Consider the following 17547-nt stretch of genomic DNA (forward strand, 5'->3'; position numbering starts at 1 on the left):
AGAAGTTTCTCCTTATCTCGGTCCTAAATGGCTTACCCCTTATCCTTAGACTGTGACCCCTGCTTCTGGACTTCCCCAACATTGGGAACATTCTTCCTGCATCCAACCTGTCCAAACCCGTCAGAATTTTAAACGTTTCTATGAGGTCCCCTCTCACTCTTCTGAACTCCAGTGAATACAAGCCCAGTTGATTCAGTCTTTCTTGATAGGTCAGTCCCACCATCCCGGGAATCAGTCTGGTGAATCTTCGCTGCACTCCCTCAACAGCAAGTATGTCCTTCCTCAAGTTAGGAGACCAAAACTGTACACAATACTCCAGGTGTGGCCTCACCAAAGCCCTGTACAACTGTAGCAACACCTCCCTGCCCCTGTACTCAAATCCCCTCGCTATGAAGGCCAACATGCCATTTGCTTTCTTAACCGCCTGCTGTACCTGCATGCCAACCTTCAATGACTGATGTACCATGACACCCAGGTCTCGTTGCACCTTCCCTTTTCCTAATCTGTCACCATTCAGATAATAGTCTGTCTCTCTGTTTTTACCACCAAAGTGGATAACCTCACATTTATCCACATTATACTTCATCTGCCACGCATTTGCCCACTCACCTAACCTATCCAAGTCACTCTGTAGCCTCATAGCATCCTCCTCGCAGCTCACACTGCCACCCAACTTAGTGTCATCCGCAAATTTGGAGATACTACATTTAATCCCTTCGTCTAAATCATTAATGTATAATGTAAACAGCAAGACCAGCATTTATTGCCCATCCCAAATTGCCCTTGAGAAGGTGGTGGTGAGACACCTTGTGGTTTGCTAGGCCATTTCAGAGGGCAGTCAACTACATTGCTGTGAGTCTAGAGTCACATATAGGCCAGACCAGGTAAGGACGGCAGATTTCCTTTCCTAAAGGACATTATTTACGACAATCCAATAGTTTCTTGATCACCATTACTGATTCTTGCTTTTTCGTCGAGATTTATTTAATGAATTGAATTTAAATTCCCCAGCTGCCGTGGTGGGATTATGAACTTATGTCTCTGGATCATTAGTCCAGGCCTGGGGATTATCAGTTCAGTGATGTAACCACTATGCTACCGCTCCTAAAGAATAAATAAATGCAGATTAAATTGCCTACTGTAGGGAGAGATGCTGTGAAGAGTCCAATTACAGTACATTACTGACCGTTAAAATTGAATTACATTCCACATACCTATGAAACATTAATTATAATGTTCATTAAAAAGGAATAAATAGCAACATTGCCATCAGCAAGCAGAAAATTGCATATACAAGAGCGATATAAAAAAGAGCAAAAATGTTGATAGTGTTCCTCTTTCCTACTTCTGCATCTTTCTGTTTTATCACAAGCATGAAATATCCTGCCCTAATCACACGTTACTGCACGCACTCCATATCAGCATTATTCACACCTGCATAATATCTGAGAATACATGGACAAATCCTCAAGGATACACCTGTTACAGCGTCCGTACAAGTCCACACGACAAGGAAGTTCTTTGGGCCTACATATTGCTACACGTTACATATTTTGACGATTTGTAGTGGAGACGTAATGTTCGAGTGATGACGGGCTGTGTGATTGTTATCCTTTACAGAGCGCAGACACTGCTCTACCTTCCCAGCAATCGGAATGATTTATATCTTTTGTTACTTTGGTATTCTGATCGCGTGCCAGAGCTATTCTTAACAGCTGTGAAGAACAGGCTTGAAGGAATTAATCTTATCTTTTCCACTATCTGCTGATCTTAATGGAATTCCAGGAGAATAGTCATGAAGAACAGTGTGCTGTACTTAGCAGCTACCATAGTGGTGGTGTGAGTATATTCTAAGCACGGGAAATGTTTGCGAGACTGTAAAATTGTTTCCGAAATAGAATACAACACGCATTTCAAGTTTCGCTAACAACCTGCAATTGGCAGCTATTTCGTGCACAGCAAGATCCCACGGGCACTAACGAGGTAAAGAGCCAGTTAATTTGGATGGTGTCACTGAGGGATAAAGGATACTGGGAGAACGCTCGTCTCCTTAAAATAGGGACATGGGAACTTTTATGTCTACCTGAACGGGCTCTTAATTTAGTATCTTGCTTCTGGGCCCAGTTGCGGCACGTCCGAACCGGGAGGCTTGAGGCCGGCCTGAAATTAGGCCTCGGCCTCATCTCAATATTCCGAGGAAGCCTCTTGCGCCTCCATCGGCAGCTCGCTCTTCAGGAGGATTGAATATTGGGTCCCTTGTCTGGTCGGCATATCCCAGGGCTCGTGGGGCAGAAGTTAAAGGGGAGATCGCCAGCACACCATCTTACTTTTTTTTGCCGACTCTCAGGTCGGCTTCCCTACCTGTATTTTCACATGATCCATGCCGCCATCATGGCGCCCGGCACTCTGTTTTGGGTTGCCGGGCTGCAGGCCCCGTACCTCGCTGCCCGAGTGGTCTTGTGGAGGCCAGAAGTGCGCAGCAGCCTTCCCCTTTAAGCGAAGGGGAGGGGCATTGAGGTGCGTCAGCGCTACATGAAGCATCCGCTTAGCGCTGTACTCCCCGCTCTATTAGCACCGTTGGTCCCGCCCCTAAAGGAAGTGGAGCGCGCGAGATTGCGTCCACTTCCTTTGAGGGGTGGTAAACCCAATTCAGCGGCTGGGGAGGTGGGGGACTTCTGCACCGGGCGCAGGAATTTCCAGCCCCAGCAGATTACTACCCCCTAGTCTGTTCATTCATATATATTGAATCAATAATTACCACTTCATAGTTTTACCCCGCATGGTGGTTGTAAGCCAAGCAGATTCTTGGTATGACTTGGATAGAAATCCAAGCAAACATGGAACAGTTTTAATAGTTTACTTACTGCTGGCGACATTGGCTGTAAAGAAACCCTCTGAAGATCCTGACACCTCGCTGGTAATGCTGGTTTGACTGCCTCTCCGTATCCCTCGTTGCAATTGTGTCAGTAGGGTTGTGGGCGATGTGGGTGCGTTAGAACTTTCCAGAAAGAGAGATACATGGCTCTGTATGAGGTCAGCTGTGGGCACAAAACAGTGCAATAATAAGCATGAAATTCTCCCTGATAAGATCACTTGCCCCTTGTAATGTATTTGCTTCATGGGTTCTTTGCTTAAAAATTCATAGCAACACATTGCTATTAAGAACTAGTTGGTTTATTAGCAAAAGGTTTAACAATCACACTGCACATTACCAGTTCATCCACCAGGCTCACAATCCCTTGCCTCATTGTGGATCCTCCAAACCCACTGGCTGGGGTTTTATTGAGTCATGTGAACATCACATTACTGGCTAAGCCACTCCCAACTCAACAGCTTTACAACTATTTTTTGTAAAACTTTTAAATCAAGTGCCCCCTTTTTAAAGGCACCAAAACTCACAAATTGACAATTAAATATTAAAGGGAACCTTGTCAAATCAAATTAAATTAAAATTTTGTTCCCTGTTGAAATGATGCACTCCAGTCCCTCCAGTGCCCACCTCCCACGGAAGGCCACGAGCGTACCGGTAGACACCGTGCTCCATCTCCAGGGATACCCTGGCTCGAATGATACTGCGGAAGAGAGGCAGACAGTAGGGCTGAACGACCCCTCGACCACCCACTGCCTGGACCGGTTAATGGCCACCTTGGTCATGCCCAGGAGCAGTCCTACGAGGAGGCCCTCCGACCTGCCCGCTCCCCTCCGCACCGGGTGCCCAAAGATCAGGAGCCTGGGACTGAAGTGCAGCCAACAATTGAGGAGCAACCCCTTCAAATAATGTCAAAATACTTCTCCTAAGGTTTCCTCTTTCTTTTGTTATTGGTAAATCTAATCCTGCACACAGATAATTGTTGAGGAATGTTAAAACTAGCTGGAGTACAAACAATTACTTTCCTTTTCAAGTTCAAATGTAAGCTGTGGCTCAGTGGGTAGCACACGTGCCCCATAGTCAGAAAGTTGGGGGTTCAGTCTCACTCCAGGACCTTGAGCACATTAAAAAATCTAGGCAGATACTCTCATGCAGTGCTGCACTGTCAGAGGTGCTGTCTTTCAGATGAGATGTTAAACTGAGGCCCCGTCAGTTCTCTCAAGTGGATGTAAAAGATCCCATTACACTGTTTTGAAGAAGAGCAGGGGAGTTATCCCTAGTGTCCTGGCCAATATCTATCCCTCAATCAACATAACAAATACAGATTATTTGGTCATTACCACATTGCTGTTTGTGGGAGTTTGCTGAGCGCAAATTGGCTGCCACGTTTTCCACATTACAACAGTGACTTCATTGGCTGTAAAGTGCTTTGAGATGTCCGGTGGTTCTGAAAGGTGCTATATTAATGCAAGTCTTTCTTTCTTTGGCTTGAAACCCTTAAAAGGTTTGATGGCAATCGGAACAAAGAAACTGGCAGTTTGGCATAATATGAATCATGCATAGTTTGTTCTTCGATTCAATATGCATCCAAGCTATCTGAGTAATTTATTTTCTGTCATATTCAATTTATTTTTTCATTTTTTTCCCTCAATAATTTCGATGTGACATGTACCATCCAGGCTGACAGACCATACAGGGGACTGGGTGCCAAGCTTTTGTGTACTCTTCTCAACCAATAGCCATTATTCAGTGCGTTTACTGTTTAGCACACCTACTGTGGCACTACATCTACTGATGTGGAAGCTCAACTTCCGTTACCATATACATTACATTTCCAGTTTCTTTAATAGCATCTGAAGAGATGGCTTTTCTCAGTGGCTCTGGAGGAATTAGTCTTGAAAGAACAAATTAAGCGTTATCTTCGTAGCCAACTATTTTTCTTCACTCTGGGTGCTTATCTATACAGGCCAGCTATTTGGTTTTCCATCATCAGCCTGTACAGTGCTGGCGCCAGAGATTAAGTGAACTTGCAGTTATATAGCATATTTTACTGTCCTGCTCTCGTCTGCCAAAATTGCTCAATATTCCAGAATCATTCTGGAATGTAAAGATAAACTCCGGCTACTATTCTCCAATGCTAACCGTCTTTTTAAACCTGTCTCCCCAGTCTGCACCCTCACCTCCGACAAAAAGTGTGAGGAGCTCATGGACTTCTTTGTCTCTAAGATTGAGACCATCCATTTGGCCGCCTCTGCCTCTTCCCTTCCTTCCCCTAACCCACCGGGCCAAACTTCCTCGAAGGATCCTCCCTGCCCTAGTCTCACATCTTTCTCCAGCTTCTCTCCGATCTCCCCTCATGACTTCTCCGCGCTCATCTTGTCCATGAGACCCACTTCCTGCTCCCTCGACCCTATTCCCATCAAACTGCTGACCACCCAACTTCCTTTTCTGACTTCCATGTTAGCTGACATTGTTAACGGTTCCCTCTCCTCAGGTACTGTCCCCCTCTCCCTCAAATCTGCCATCATCATCCCTCCTCAAAAAATCAAACCTCGATCCCTCCATCCTTGCAAACTACCGCCCCATCTCCAACCTCCCTTTCCTCTCCAAAGCCCTGGAATGTGTTGTCGCCTCCCAAATCCGTGCCCATCTTTCCCACAATCCCTCCCATCCGGTTTCCGCGCCTGCCACAGTACCGAAACAAATTTTTATCTCAAAATACTCCTGTGACGCGCCTTGGCACGTTTCACTACGTTAAAGGCGCTATATAAATACAAGTTGTTGTTGTTGTTTACGACCCCAGGACATCCCAAAGCACTTCACACCAAACAAAATACCTTTGAAGTGCAGTAGCTGTTGCAAAGTCGGAAACGCGGCAGCCAATTTGGGCACAGCAAGCTCCCACAAACAGCAATATGATCATGGCCAGATTAATTTGTTTTTAGTGATGTTGGTAGGGGGATAAATATTAGGTAAATATTAGGTAGGGGGATAAATATTAGGTAAGGTGATACAAATATTGCGCTGTGGCCATGTGCAGGGCACTAGCTCAATGGCATGCAGGCAGCAAACTAACACTGCATGCCACAACACATTGGAAATCTGTTTCATTTTAGTCTGTGAGCTGTTTTAATTTGTGCGCTTGAACTGCTGTAGCCTGCAGGGCTATGGATCAAGAGCAGGAAATGTGGGATTAGGCCGGGGGATAGCTCTTTGGAAAGAGGCGAGGGCCCAGGGACAGCACGGGCCAGCCCACACTGCGATATGTGTGCGGACTAGGTTCGTGCAGCAGAGCTGGTCTCCAGTCATCTTGGTTAATCCTTGCCACCGGACCAAGAGCCTAGCTCTGTCAAGCCCGTGTGGTGGCTGGTGTGCAACGGCCACCACACGTTAAAAAAATCCACGCACAGGCATCTTTCACCCTTCAACGTGTGATTCGGGACCTGAAATATTGGGTCCTACATTGAAACACCTGTGAACTCATCCCTTCTTGGCGTGGAAGCAAGTCATCCTTGATACAAGGGACCGCCTATGATGGTGATGAGTAGCTCAGGACACCGGGGAGAACTCCCCTGCTCTTCTTCGGGACTAAAGGTAGATAAATCCCCTGGACCTGATGGCTTGCATCCTAGGGTCTTAAGAGAAGTAGCGGTAGGGATTGTGGATGCATTGGTTGTAATTTACCAAAATTCCCTGGATTCTGGGGAGGTCCCAGCAGATTGGAAAACTGCAAATGTAACGCCCCTTTTTAAAAAAGGAGGCAGACAAAAAGCAGGAAACTATAGACCAGTTAGCCTAGCATCTGTGGTTGGGAAAATGTTGGAGTCCATTAGTAAAGAAGCTGTAGCAGAACATTTGGAAAAGCAAAATTTGGTCAGGCAGAGTCAGCATGGATTTATGAAGGGGAAGTCCTATTTGACAAATTTGCTGGAATTCTTTGATGTAACGAACAGGGTGGATAAAGGGGAACCAGTGGATATGGTGTATTTGGACTTCCAGAAGGCATTTGTACAAGGTGCCACATAAAAGGTTACTGCAAAAGATAAAAGTTCACGGGATTGGGGGTAATATATTAGCATGGATAGAGGATTGGCTAACTAACAGAGAACAGAGAGTCGCAATAAATGGTTAATTCTCTGGTTGGCAACCAGTAACTAGTGGGGTGCCGCAGAGATCAGTGCTGGGACCCCAACTATTTACAATATATATTAACGACTTCAAAGAAGGGACCGAGTGTAACGTAGCCAAGTTTGGGAGGAAAAGCAATGTGTGAGGAGGATACAAAAAATCTGCAAAAGGATTTAGACAGGCTAAGTGAGTGGGCAAAAATTTGGCAGATAGAGTATAATGTTGGAAAGTGTGAGGTCATGCACTTTGGCAGAAAAAAATCAAAGAGCAAGTTATTATTTAAATGGAGAAAGATTGCAAAGTGCTACAATACAGTGGGACCTGGGGGTACTTGTGCGTGAAACACAAAAGGATCGTATGCAGGTACAACAAGTGATCAAGAAGGCCAATGGAATCTTGGCCTTTATTGCAAAGGAGATAGAGTATAAAAGCAGGGCAATCTTGCTACAGCTATACAGGGTATTGGTGAGGCCACACCTGGAATACTGCGTGCAGTTTTGGTTTCCCTATTTACAAAAGGATACACTTGCTTTGGAGGCAGTTCAGAGAAGCTTCACTAGGTTGATTCCGGAGATGAGGGGGTTGACTTATGAGGAAAGGTTAAGTAGGTTGGGCCTCTATCATTGGAATTCAGAAGAATGAGAGGTGATCTTATCGAAACGTATAAGATTATGAGGGGGCTTGACAAAGTGGATGCAGAGAGGATGTTTCCATTGATGGGGGAGACTAGAACTAGAGGGCACGATCTTAGAATAAAGGGCCGCCTAGTTAAAACTGAGATGATGAGAAATTTCTTCTCTCAGAGGGTTGTAAATCTGTGGAATTCACTGCCACAGAGAGCTGAGGAAGCTGGGACATTGAATAAATTTAAGACAGAAATAGACAGTTTCTTAAACGATAAGGAGATAAGGGGTTATGAGGTGTGGGCATGGAAGTGGAGCTGAGTCCATGATCGGATCAGCCATGATCTTATTGAATGGCGGAGCAGGCTCGAGGGACCATATGGCCTACTCCTGTTCCTATTTCTTATGTTCTTATTTTCTTATGAACTAGTGACGTGGGATTTTTTACATCCACCTGAGAAGGCAGATGTAGCCTCAGTTTGATGTCTCATCCGAAAGACAGTAAAGGTGGGGATTTGAACCAGTCGCTTGTTAAAGGAACAACAAAAGTTCACTTTTATGAATATAATGTTTTCCTTTGCTGTCACTATTTATATAATTCTAGGAAATGTTATTTTTTGTTTCCATTACTATGAGCTGATTGACACAACAGTTGATTAACATTATTACAAAGGTACATCCTCAGCACTGCTTTAATTACGCTATAATTGCCAGTGATTCAGAAGCACATATAACAATCTTGCGTTTTAACTTAGATTGCCAGGAAATCTGTTGCGTAATATATATTGGATTTTGCGGTCAGCGGCGAAAGAACAGCGGTTGCCATTCACCTCGCTGATAGTTGCCCACAAAGTTTTTGCGAGATTTAGAGTGAAGACTTGCTCTAATTCAGTGTCTGATCCAGGACAGCGCCCACTACAGGGAATCTGTGGTGTCTGCGAGCAGGACAAGGAAGCGTGCGGCTCTTCAACCAATCTGATTGAAGAACCCTCACTGAGACTTGTCTAAACTAAGAAGTATAAAGCAGGAAATATAAATTAAGATTTAACTCATGAACAGAAAGCAAAATAAAGATTGGGAAAGACAGATGGGATTCGGAGAGAGAGATAAAAGAGACAGACAGAAAAAGTAAAAAGAGTATATATATATTTTTAAATCTCCAACACTAATTAACTTCTGAAGGAATGAGACTTCATACTTGTAAAATTAAGTTTTCAGGGTCAGAGAGGTTGTTTGGCAGTAATTATCACTTATCACGCCATCTAAAATTCACTTACTCCTGAATGCATTAGCCTTAACTTTCTCTGGTGTTTTTAGTGGGGAACTAGTGTGCATGTACCCTAACTTCACGCCATTGCATTGATTTGAATGCCGAGTCTATCGGTGAGGACTGTTACAGCGCACCCTGTGGAGGAGCAGGGCATCTCTGACAGCAACTTCCGGATTTCTGCGGTTAACTGCGCATGTGCAGACCTAGAAGTTGCTGTCCGATTTACTCGCTTATAACAGTGAGCGCCGACAGCCTCACCATTATTCCGATGGCAAAATCAGACGCATTATAATATGAGTTGTGCCAAGTGTAAGCTTGCACCATTGAATGTTTTTGTATGCCAAAAGTAAAAAATATAACAAACAGGTTAACCTCCTCCATTTAAAACAAACATATTGGCCCAGAAAGCCCGGTTTCTCCTTCCCGCGGGCGTTCAACTGGATTCTGGAAAAAAGAAGCGCACCTATCTGAAGCTGCTGCGTCCGCGTGAGATCCCGGTCCGGAGGCCTCTCCTGACTGCGTGCTGCAGCGCGTGCACGTCAGGACATGCTAGACTTGGAGCTGGAGTCACATGGCTCTGGGCAGCCAATCAGGTATAGTATATTCTCATTCATAGTAATAGGAGTTTCGTATTACAGGTGCAGCGTCCCGAATCCGGAACCCTCAGGACTGAGACCGTTCCGGATTTTGCGTTTTGCCGGATTTTGGAACGCCTTTCTGACGTCACAAATCTGGAAACACCCAAGCCCAGGTTCGGGTATTTTCGGATTTCTGAACGTCAGAAAGAGGTGGGGGTGGGGAGGGGGGTGCTCGTCGACGAGCTGTTCAAGTGTTCGGGTGGGGCCTTGCCGCCGTGGAAGTGTTTGCGCGGGCCCTGCCGAAGAGATATTCGCGCGGGCCCTGCCGAGCAGATGTTCGCGCGCGGCCCGGCCGCCGATATGTTCGCGCGGGGCCCGGCTGTCGTGGAGGAGTTCCTTGGCTGGCCAGAGGTAGGTGGGGTCGGGGAGCCAAGGTAAAGGGGAGGGAGGGGGGCCGGGGCGGAGTCGGGCCGGGGCGGAGTCGGTTCGCCGAAGCGGGCACAGAGTCCGGATATCGGAACATTTTCTGGTTTCCGTACGACTCCGCCACGGATCAGCCCGGCGTCCGGATTCCGGAACTCCGGATTTTGGAGGTCGAACCTGTACTATGAATGAGAAACACTCCAAACACCCAAATACTACATAAAACATTTTAAAAAAATACCTCACAATAAATACAGTATAGAAATGAAAGTTGATAGAAATGTTTTTGAAACAAAAATATTTGCCGATTTTTTAAAAAGTTTTAATAACGATTTAAAATAAAATTGCCTGAGTGGGCAGGGTTTTTAACATAAATATGTATTTTTAAATGTTATTTGAATATGTTTTTGACATGTTTTTAAACTCTTACATTGGTAAAAGTAGGCTATGCGCCTGCTTTCACCAGACACAAGAGTTTTAAGGACATTCGCAGGGCAAAAGATGGGCAAATAGCCCAATCTCTGCCATGCGAATATCCTCGCTCCCGATATGCAGATGATCTGTCAAGCCAGAAACTTGACAGATCGGAAAAGCCGGTTTTCAGCGCATGCGCATTGCGCGCCAAAAAACGGCTTTTCCGATGCCTTCCCGGGTCCGTAGGAACTTTCTGGGGCATTACTGCCTCCATTTAAAACAGACAGATTACGATCTCCATTTGAATAGCAGAGTGAGACATTTGAGCACATTAAAAATCCGTACGATTACATCGCTGACTGTAATTATTAACTCATACTTATCAAGGTGTCACATTAGCTCAAAACTGAAGCTTTCTTAAGTGCAAGCAACCTTTGCAGCAATCACATTGCTGACTTTCTGTTATTATTTCAAACATAATGCCAAATAGTATCAGGTTGATTTGTCCCCCAGGACACAGTGTGGTCATCAGCGCTTTGCAAGTACAATATGAAGTCCTATTTGATATATTCTAGCTTGAGGTCTATTTTCTTACTGAATCACTATGGCACTAGAATATTTCAACAAATTGCACTAAATAAGCAGCCAAACAAGATAAAAGCAGCATAAACTTTATCTTGTTATTTTTAGTCATTTTAAAATACCGAATGACAGTGTGTTCAAATGTACTGATTGGCATAAGATACCAGCCAATGTCTCTGGATCATTAGTCTAGGTCTCTGGATTACTAGTCCAGTTACATAACCACTCCGCTATCGTACTCCATTGTGCACACTCTGTTTACCAAAATGTGCATTCATTACAGAAAGAAAGAGTTGGCATTTACACCGAGCCTTTTACATCTTCAGACTGTCTGAAGCATTTCACAACTAATGTATTACGTAATTACTATTCCCAACTGAGGCAGAACCATGAAAGCAGATGCAAGTGCACATCTTGATAAGCTAAAACAAAGTATTTGAACTCAAATTTTACCTCACAAACACAGACTATACAAAATGACACATTCAACTCTAATAGTATATTACAAAAATCCAGAAGTATGAAGAGTAAGACTATACGGGAGACAATCTCCAACATATACTGTAAACATTCCACAAGCCACTACTACTGAAGCACTCAATGTATTACACTCCAGGATATCCAGAACATAAGAATTCGGAGCAGTTGTAGGCCATATAGTCCCTCGAGCCTGCTCCGCCATTCAATGAGATCATGGCCGATCTTCGATCTCATCTCCACTTTCCCACCCCATCCCCATATCCCTTGATTCCCTTAGTGCCCAAAAATTCATCGATTTCAGTCTTGAATATACTCTACGACTGAGTATCCACAGTCCTCTGGGGTAGAGAATTCCAAAGATTCACCACCCTCTTAGTAAAGAAATTTCTCCTTATCTCAGTCCTAAATGGCCGATGCCTTATCCTGAGACTATGCCCCCTAGTCCTAGATTCTCCAGCAAGGGGAAACAGCCCCTCAGCATTTACCCTGTCAAGCTCTCTCAGAATCTTATATGGTTCAAAGAGATCACCACCCCTTCTTCTAAACTCAAGTCAATAGGCCCAATCTACTCAATCTCTGCTCAAAGAACAATCCTCTCATCCCAGGAATCATTCTAGTGAACCTTCAACACATCTCCTCTAGGACAAGTATGTCCTTCCTTCGGTCTGGTTCAGTACTAAGAGCCATTCATCAACTTGCTCATTTCCACTTGGTCTACATCACAGGACATGAAACAAAGTCCTTCTGAAATGGTAAATACTTATTAAAAGACAGCTAAAAACGTGCAAAGCAGTGACAGATGTGAACTGAATAGAATGTTACATTCTAATCGGCCAAATACAGGAAACAATTTACAAAGGAACTGTACTAATGTGACCTACTCATGATTTCATCACTCATAAGTTCAAAGATTCAGTTTCCTGAAGATTTTCTGTATTCAATGCACTGAACAGTAGAATAGCTGTTTTCCTCTTTTAGTACCAATTTCTCCCATTCTTCTCTCTCCTGAACGCATTGATTCCTGGCTGGGGTACTGTCTTATGGGTGAGAGGCACCCTCTCCAAAGCAATTATATTCCTCTACCCTTTGACAGGGAGTGTTGGCAGGTGATTTGGTTATTGGGGGCGCCACAGCCTAACCCGATCGTGTTCTCACCCGACGCCCATATAACCAGGGTCGTTGCATTTCAATCAGGAATGGGAACGCTGATTGATTTCCATTTCCAAATCTCAGGGATGATAAGGCCAATTATGGCAGCATTATCACCAGCCCAGCTAGGGTCAGGTGATTTACCTGAGACTGGTGGCTGTAATGTATGCACTGTGAGTATGCTCACAGGTTTGCAGAGCTTGTTGCATTGTGAGTGGCTTAGCCAGTCGCGTGATGTTCACAAGACTCAATAAAACCCCAGTCAGTTGGGTCTAGGTCATCCACGATGAGGTTGTGAGCCTAGTGGATGAACTGGTAATGTGTAGTGTGATTGTTAAACCTTTGTTAATAAACAAACTAGCTCTGAATAGCAACTCAAGAGCCCATGAAGCAAATATATTACAGTGACCAAATCTGAAATCTTCCTGGTTTGTATGGCCCAGTTACACTCTAGTTAATCTAGTCAAGTCATGGGGAAAGCATTATTGATGCATTTTTTTGGGTGAAAATTTAATGCTTGGCATTTACACCACTCTATAACAATATGAAGCCAGTGGCGGGCACCCATTGTGCTGATACATTGAGTGCCAGCTCCTTGTTCTATCAGGCACAGAGTCAGTTTCAGGTGCACTCCATTCCTACTAGCACCTTATGAGCCCCAATTTGGCCATCCCAAAAGAAAAAGAAAGATTTGCATTTATATAGCGCCTTTCATGACCATGGGATGTCCCAAAGCATTTCCCAGCCAATGAAGTACTTTTAAAGTGTAGTCACTGTTGTAATGGAGGAAACACGGCAGCCAATTTGTGCACAGCAAGCTCCCACATACAGCAGTGACCAGATCATCTGTTTTAGTGGGCAGGACTCTGGGGGAACTCCCTTGCTCTTCTTCGAAATAGCGCCATGGGATCTATTACGTCCACCCACGAGGGCAGACATCTCATCTGACAGTGCAGCACTGCACTGGAGTGTAAGCTGGAATTATGTCCTGAAGACTCTGGAGTGGGACTTGAGCCCATGACTCAGAGGCAAGAGTGCTGCCAACTGAACCACAGCTGACACCTGAGGGACATTGCGCATGGTAACCTGGGTGCCTGCACATAGAATGTGCGCAAGGTTAATCAGTGTATCAGAAGTGATTTAGATATTGGAGCATCCGCATAATGTGACTGAAGCAACTGAGCAGCATTCCAGTGATGAGACATGTGTTTCGAGGATGCTGGTCAGCAGTTGATCCCGGTAACTCTCTGACAAATGGGCACCATTACTGGTTGCCCTTTTTCTAGGGCCAAATCCTGCAAAGGATTGAGGTCCCCAGTGGTTGGAGTCAAAAAACAAAATGGCAGCCATTAACACGTCACCAGCAATCTTCCCAAAGCTCCTGGCACTCAACATTCTGCACACCCCTCCCTCCCCCCCGCTCCACCCCCACCCCGAACCCCGTGGCACTGCCAGGGAACACCACCAGATTATGGAGATGCATTGAGCTCATGTTATAGGGCGACGTCACCTCATTTGAACACAGCCACAGCCGACGCCTTTGGAGCGGCAGTGTGGGTGCGGCACAGCTGGGATCACATGATCGGCCTCAGATGATAACTGTAGCCAAGTTTGCTGATGATACAACGATGGGTGGGAAAGCAAATTGTGAGGACGACACAAAACATCTGCAAAGGGATATAGACAGGTTAAGTGAGTGGGCAAATATCTGGCAGATGGAGTACAATGTGGGAAAATGTGAGGTTATCAACTTTGGCAGAAAAGCAAATTATTGAAATGGAGAAAAATCTGCAGTAGAGAGGGATCTGGGGGTCCTTGTGCATGGAACACAACAAGTTAGCATGCAGGTACAGCAAGTAATCAGGAAGGCAAATGGAATGTTGGCCTTTATTGCAAGGGGGATAGAGTATAAAAGCAGAGATGTCCTGCTACAACTGTACAGGTATTGGTGAGGCCACACCTAGAGTACTGCGTACAGTTTTGGTCTCCGTATTTAAGGAAGGATATACGTGCATTGGAGACTGTTCAGAGAAGGTTCACTAGGTTGATTCCGGAGATGAAAGGGTTGACTAATGAAGATAGGTTGAGTAGGTTGGGCCTATACTCACTGGAGTTCAGAGGAATGAGAGGTGATCTTATCGAAACATATAAGGGACCGAGTGTAACGTAGCCAAGTTTGCTGACGATACAAAGATGGGAGGAAAAGCAATGTGAGTGGGCAAAAATTTGGCAGATGGAGTATAATGTCGGAAAGTGTGAGGTTATGCACTTTGGCAGAAAAAAAATCAAAGAGCAAGTTATTATTTAAATGGAGAAAGATTGCAAAGTGCTGCAGTACAGCGGGACCTGGGGGTACTTGTGCATGAAACACAAAAGGATAGTATGCAGGTACAGCAAGTGATCAGGAAGGCCAATGGAATCTTCTGGTGTCCCTGACGACTACGTATGCGGGAAGTGTATCCGCCTCGAGCTCCTGACGGTCCGCGTTGCGGAATTGGAGCTGAGGGTGGATTCACTCTGGAGCATCCACGATGCTGAGAATGACGTGAGTATCACGTGTAGTGAGTTGGTCTTACCGCAGGAGAAGGGTCCACAGCCAGATAAGGAATGGAAGACCAGCAGGAAGAGTACTGCAAGGAAGGTAGTGCATACTATCCCCCTGCAAAACAGATACACCGCTTTGAGTACTGTTGAGGGAGGATGACTCATCAGGGGAGGGCAGCAGCAGCCAAGTTCATGGCACCGTGGCTGGCTCTGTTGCACAGGAGAGCAGGAAAAAGAGTGGGAGCGCGATAGTGATAGGGGATTCAATGGTGAGGGGAATAGATAGGCGTTTCTGCGGCCGCAACCGAGACTCCAGAATGGTATGTTGCCTCCCAGGTGCAAGGGTCAAGGATGTCTCGGAGCAGGTGCAGGACATTCTGAAATGGGAGGGAGAACAGCCAGTTGTCGTGGTGCACATTGGTACCAACGACATAGGTAAAAAAAGGGATGAGGTCCTACGAAACGAATTAAAGGAGCTAGGAACTAAATTAAAAAGTAGGACCTCAAAAGTAGTAATCTCGGGATTGCTACCAGTGCCACGTGCTAGTCAGAGTAGGAATCGCAGGATAGCGCAGATGAATACGTGGCTTGAGCAGTGGTGCAGCAGGGAGGGATTCAAATTCCTGGGGCATTGGAACCGGTTCTGGGGGAGGTGGGACCAGTACAAACCGGACGGTCTGCACCTGGGCAGGACCAGAACCAATGTCCTAGGGGGAGTGTTTGCTAGTGCTGTTGGGGAGGAGTTAAACTAATATGGCAGGGGGATGGGAACCAATGCAGGGAGACAGAGGGAGACAAAAAGGAGACAAAAGCAAAAGACAGAAAGGAGATGAGGAAAAGTGGAGGGCAGAGAAACCCAAGGCAAAGAACAAAAAGGGCCACTGTACAGCAAAATTCTAAAAGGACAAAGGGTGTTAAAAAAACAAGCCTGAAGGCTTTGTGTCTTAATGCAAGGAGTATCCGTAATAAAGTGGATGAATTAACTGTGCAAATAGATGTTAACAAATATGATGTGATTGGGATTACGGAGGCGTGGCTCCAGGATGATCAGGGCTGGGAACTCAACATCCAGGGGTATTCAACATTCAGGAAGGATAGAATAAAAGGAAAAGGAGGTGGGGTAGCATTGCTGGTTAAAGAGGAGATTAATGCAATAGTTAGGAAAGACATTAGCTTGGATGATGTGGAATCTATATGGGTAGAGCTGCAGAACACCAAAGGGCAAAAAACGTTAGTGGGAGTTGTGTACAGACCTCCAAACAGTAGTAGTGATGTTGGGGAGGGCATCAAACAGGAAATTAGGGGTGCATGCAATAAAGGTGCAGCAGTTATAATGGGTGACTTTAATATGCACATAGATTGGGCTAGCCAAACTGGAAGCAATACGGTGGAGGAGGATTTTCTGGAGTGCATAAGGGATGGTTTTCTAGACCAATATGTCGAGGAACCAACGAGGGGGGAGGCCATCTTAGACTGGGTGTTGTGTAATGAGAGAGGATTAATTAGCAATCTCATTGTGCGAGGCCCCTTGGGGAAGAGTGACCATAATATGGTGGAATTCTGCATTAGGATGGAGAATGAAACAGTTAATTCAGAGACCATGGCCCAGAACTTAAAGAAGGGTAACTTTGAAGGTATGAGGCGTGAATTGGCTAGGATAGATTGGCGAATGATACTTAAGGGGTTGACTGTGGATGGGCAATGGCAGACATTTAGAGACCGCATGGATGAATTACAACAATTGTACATTCCTGTCTGGCGTAAAAACAAAAAAGGGAAGGTGGCTCAACTGTGGCTATCTAGGGAAATCAGGGATAGTATTAAAGCCATGGAAGTGGCATACAAATTGGCCAGAAATAGCAGCGAACCCGGGGACTGGGAGAAATTTAGAACTCAGCAGAGGAGGACAAAGGGTTTGATTAGGGCAGGGAAAATGGAGTACGAGAAGAAGCTTGCAGGGAACATTAAGGCGGATTGCAAAAGTTTCTATAGGTATGTAAAGAGAAAAAGGTTAGTAAAGACAAACGTAGGTCCCCTGCAGTCAGAATCAGGGGAAGTCATAACGGGGAACAAAGAAATGGCAGACCAATTGAACAAGTACTTTGGTTCGGTATTCACTAAGGAGGACACAAACAACCTTCCGGATATAAAAGGGGTCAGAGGGTCTAGTAAGGAGGAGGAACTGAGGGAAATCTTTATTAGTCGGGAAATTGTGTTGGGGAAATTGATGGGATTGAAGGCCGATAAATCCCCAGGGCCTGATGGACTGCATCCCAGAGTACTTAAGGAGATGGCCTTGGAAATAGCGGATGCATTGACAGTCATTTTCCAACATTCCATTGATTCTGGATCAGTTCCTATCGAGTGGAGGGTAGCCAATGTAACCCCACTTTAAAAAAAAGGAGGGAGAGAGAAAACAGGGAATTATAGACCTCAGCCTGACCTCAGTAGTGGGTAAAATGATGGAATCAATTATTAAGGATGTCA

The 17547-nt window shown here is 45.2% G+C and overlaps 1 protein-coding gene across 1 annotated transcript in view; it reads right to left on the reverse strand.

The window, feature by feature from the left end:
• LOC139226927 (membrane-associated phosphatidylinositol transfer protein 3-like) overlaps positions 1-17547 on the reverse strand; it is a gene marked incomplete at its 5' end in the record, with an annotated part of 431271 nt that overhangs the window by 58589 nt on the left and 355135 nt on the right. The window contains one exon of the mRNA XM_070858017.1: positions 2865-3038. Within this exon, the coding sequence (XP_070714118.1) occupies positions 2865-3038 (174 nt within the window). The remainder of the gene's footprint in view (positions 1-2864; positions 3039-17547) is intronic.

Source organism: Pristiophorus japonicus, chromosome 16, assembly GCF_044704955.1.
Source record: "Pristiophorus japonicus isolate sPriJap1 chromosome 16, sPriJap1.hap1, whole genome shotgun sequence".
Lineage (NCBI taxonomy): Eukaryota > Metazoa > Chordata > Chondrichthyes > Pristiophoridae > Pristiophorus > Pristiophorus japonicus.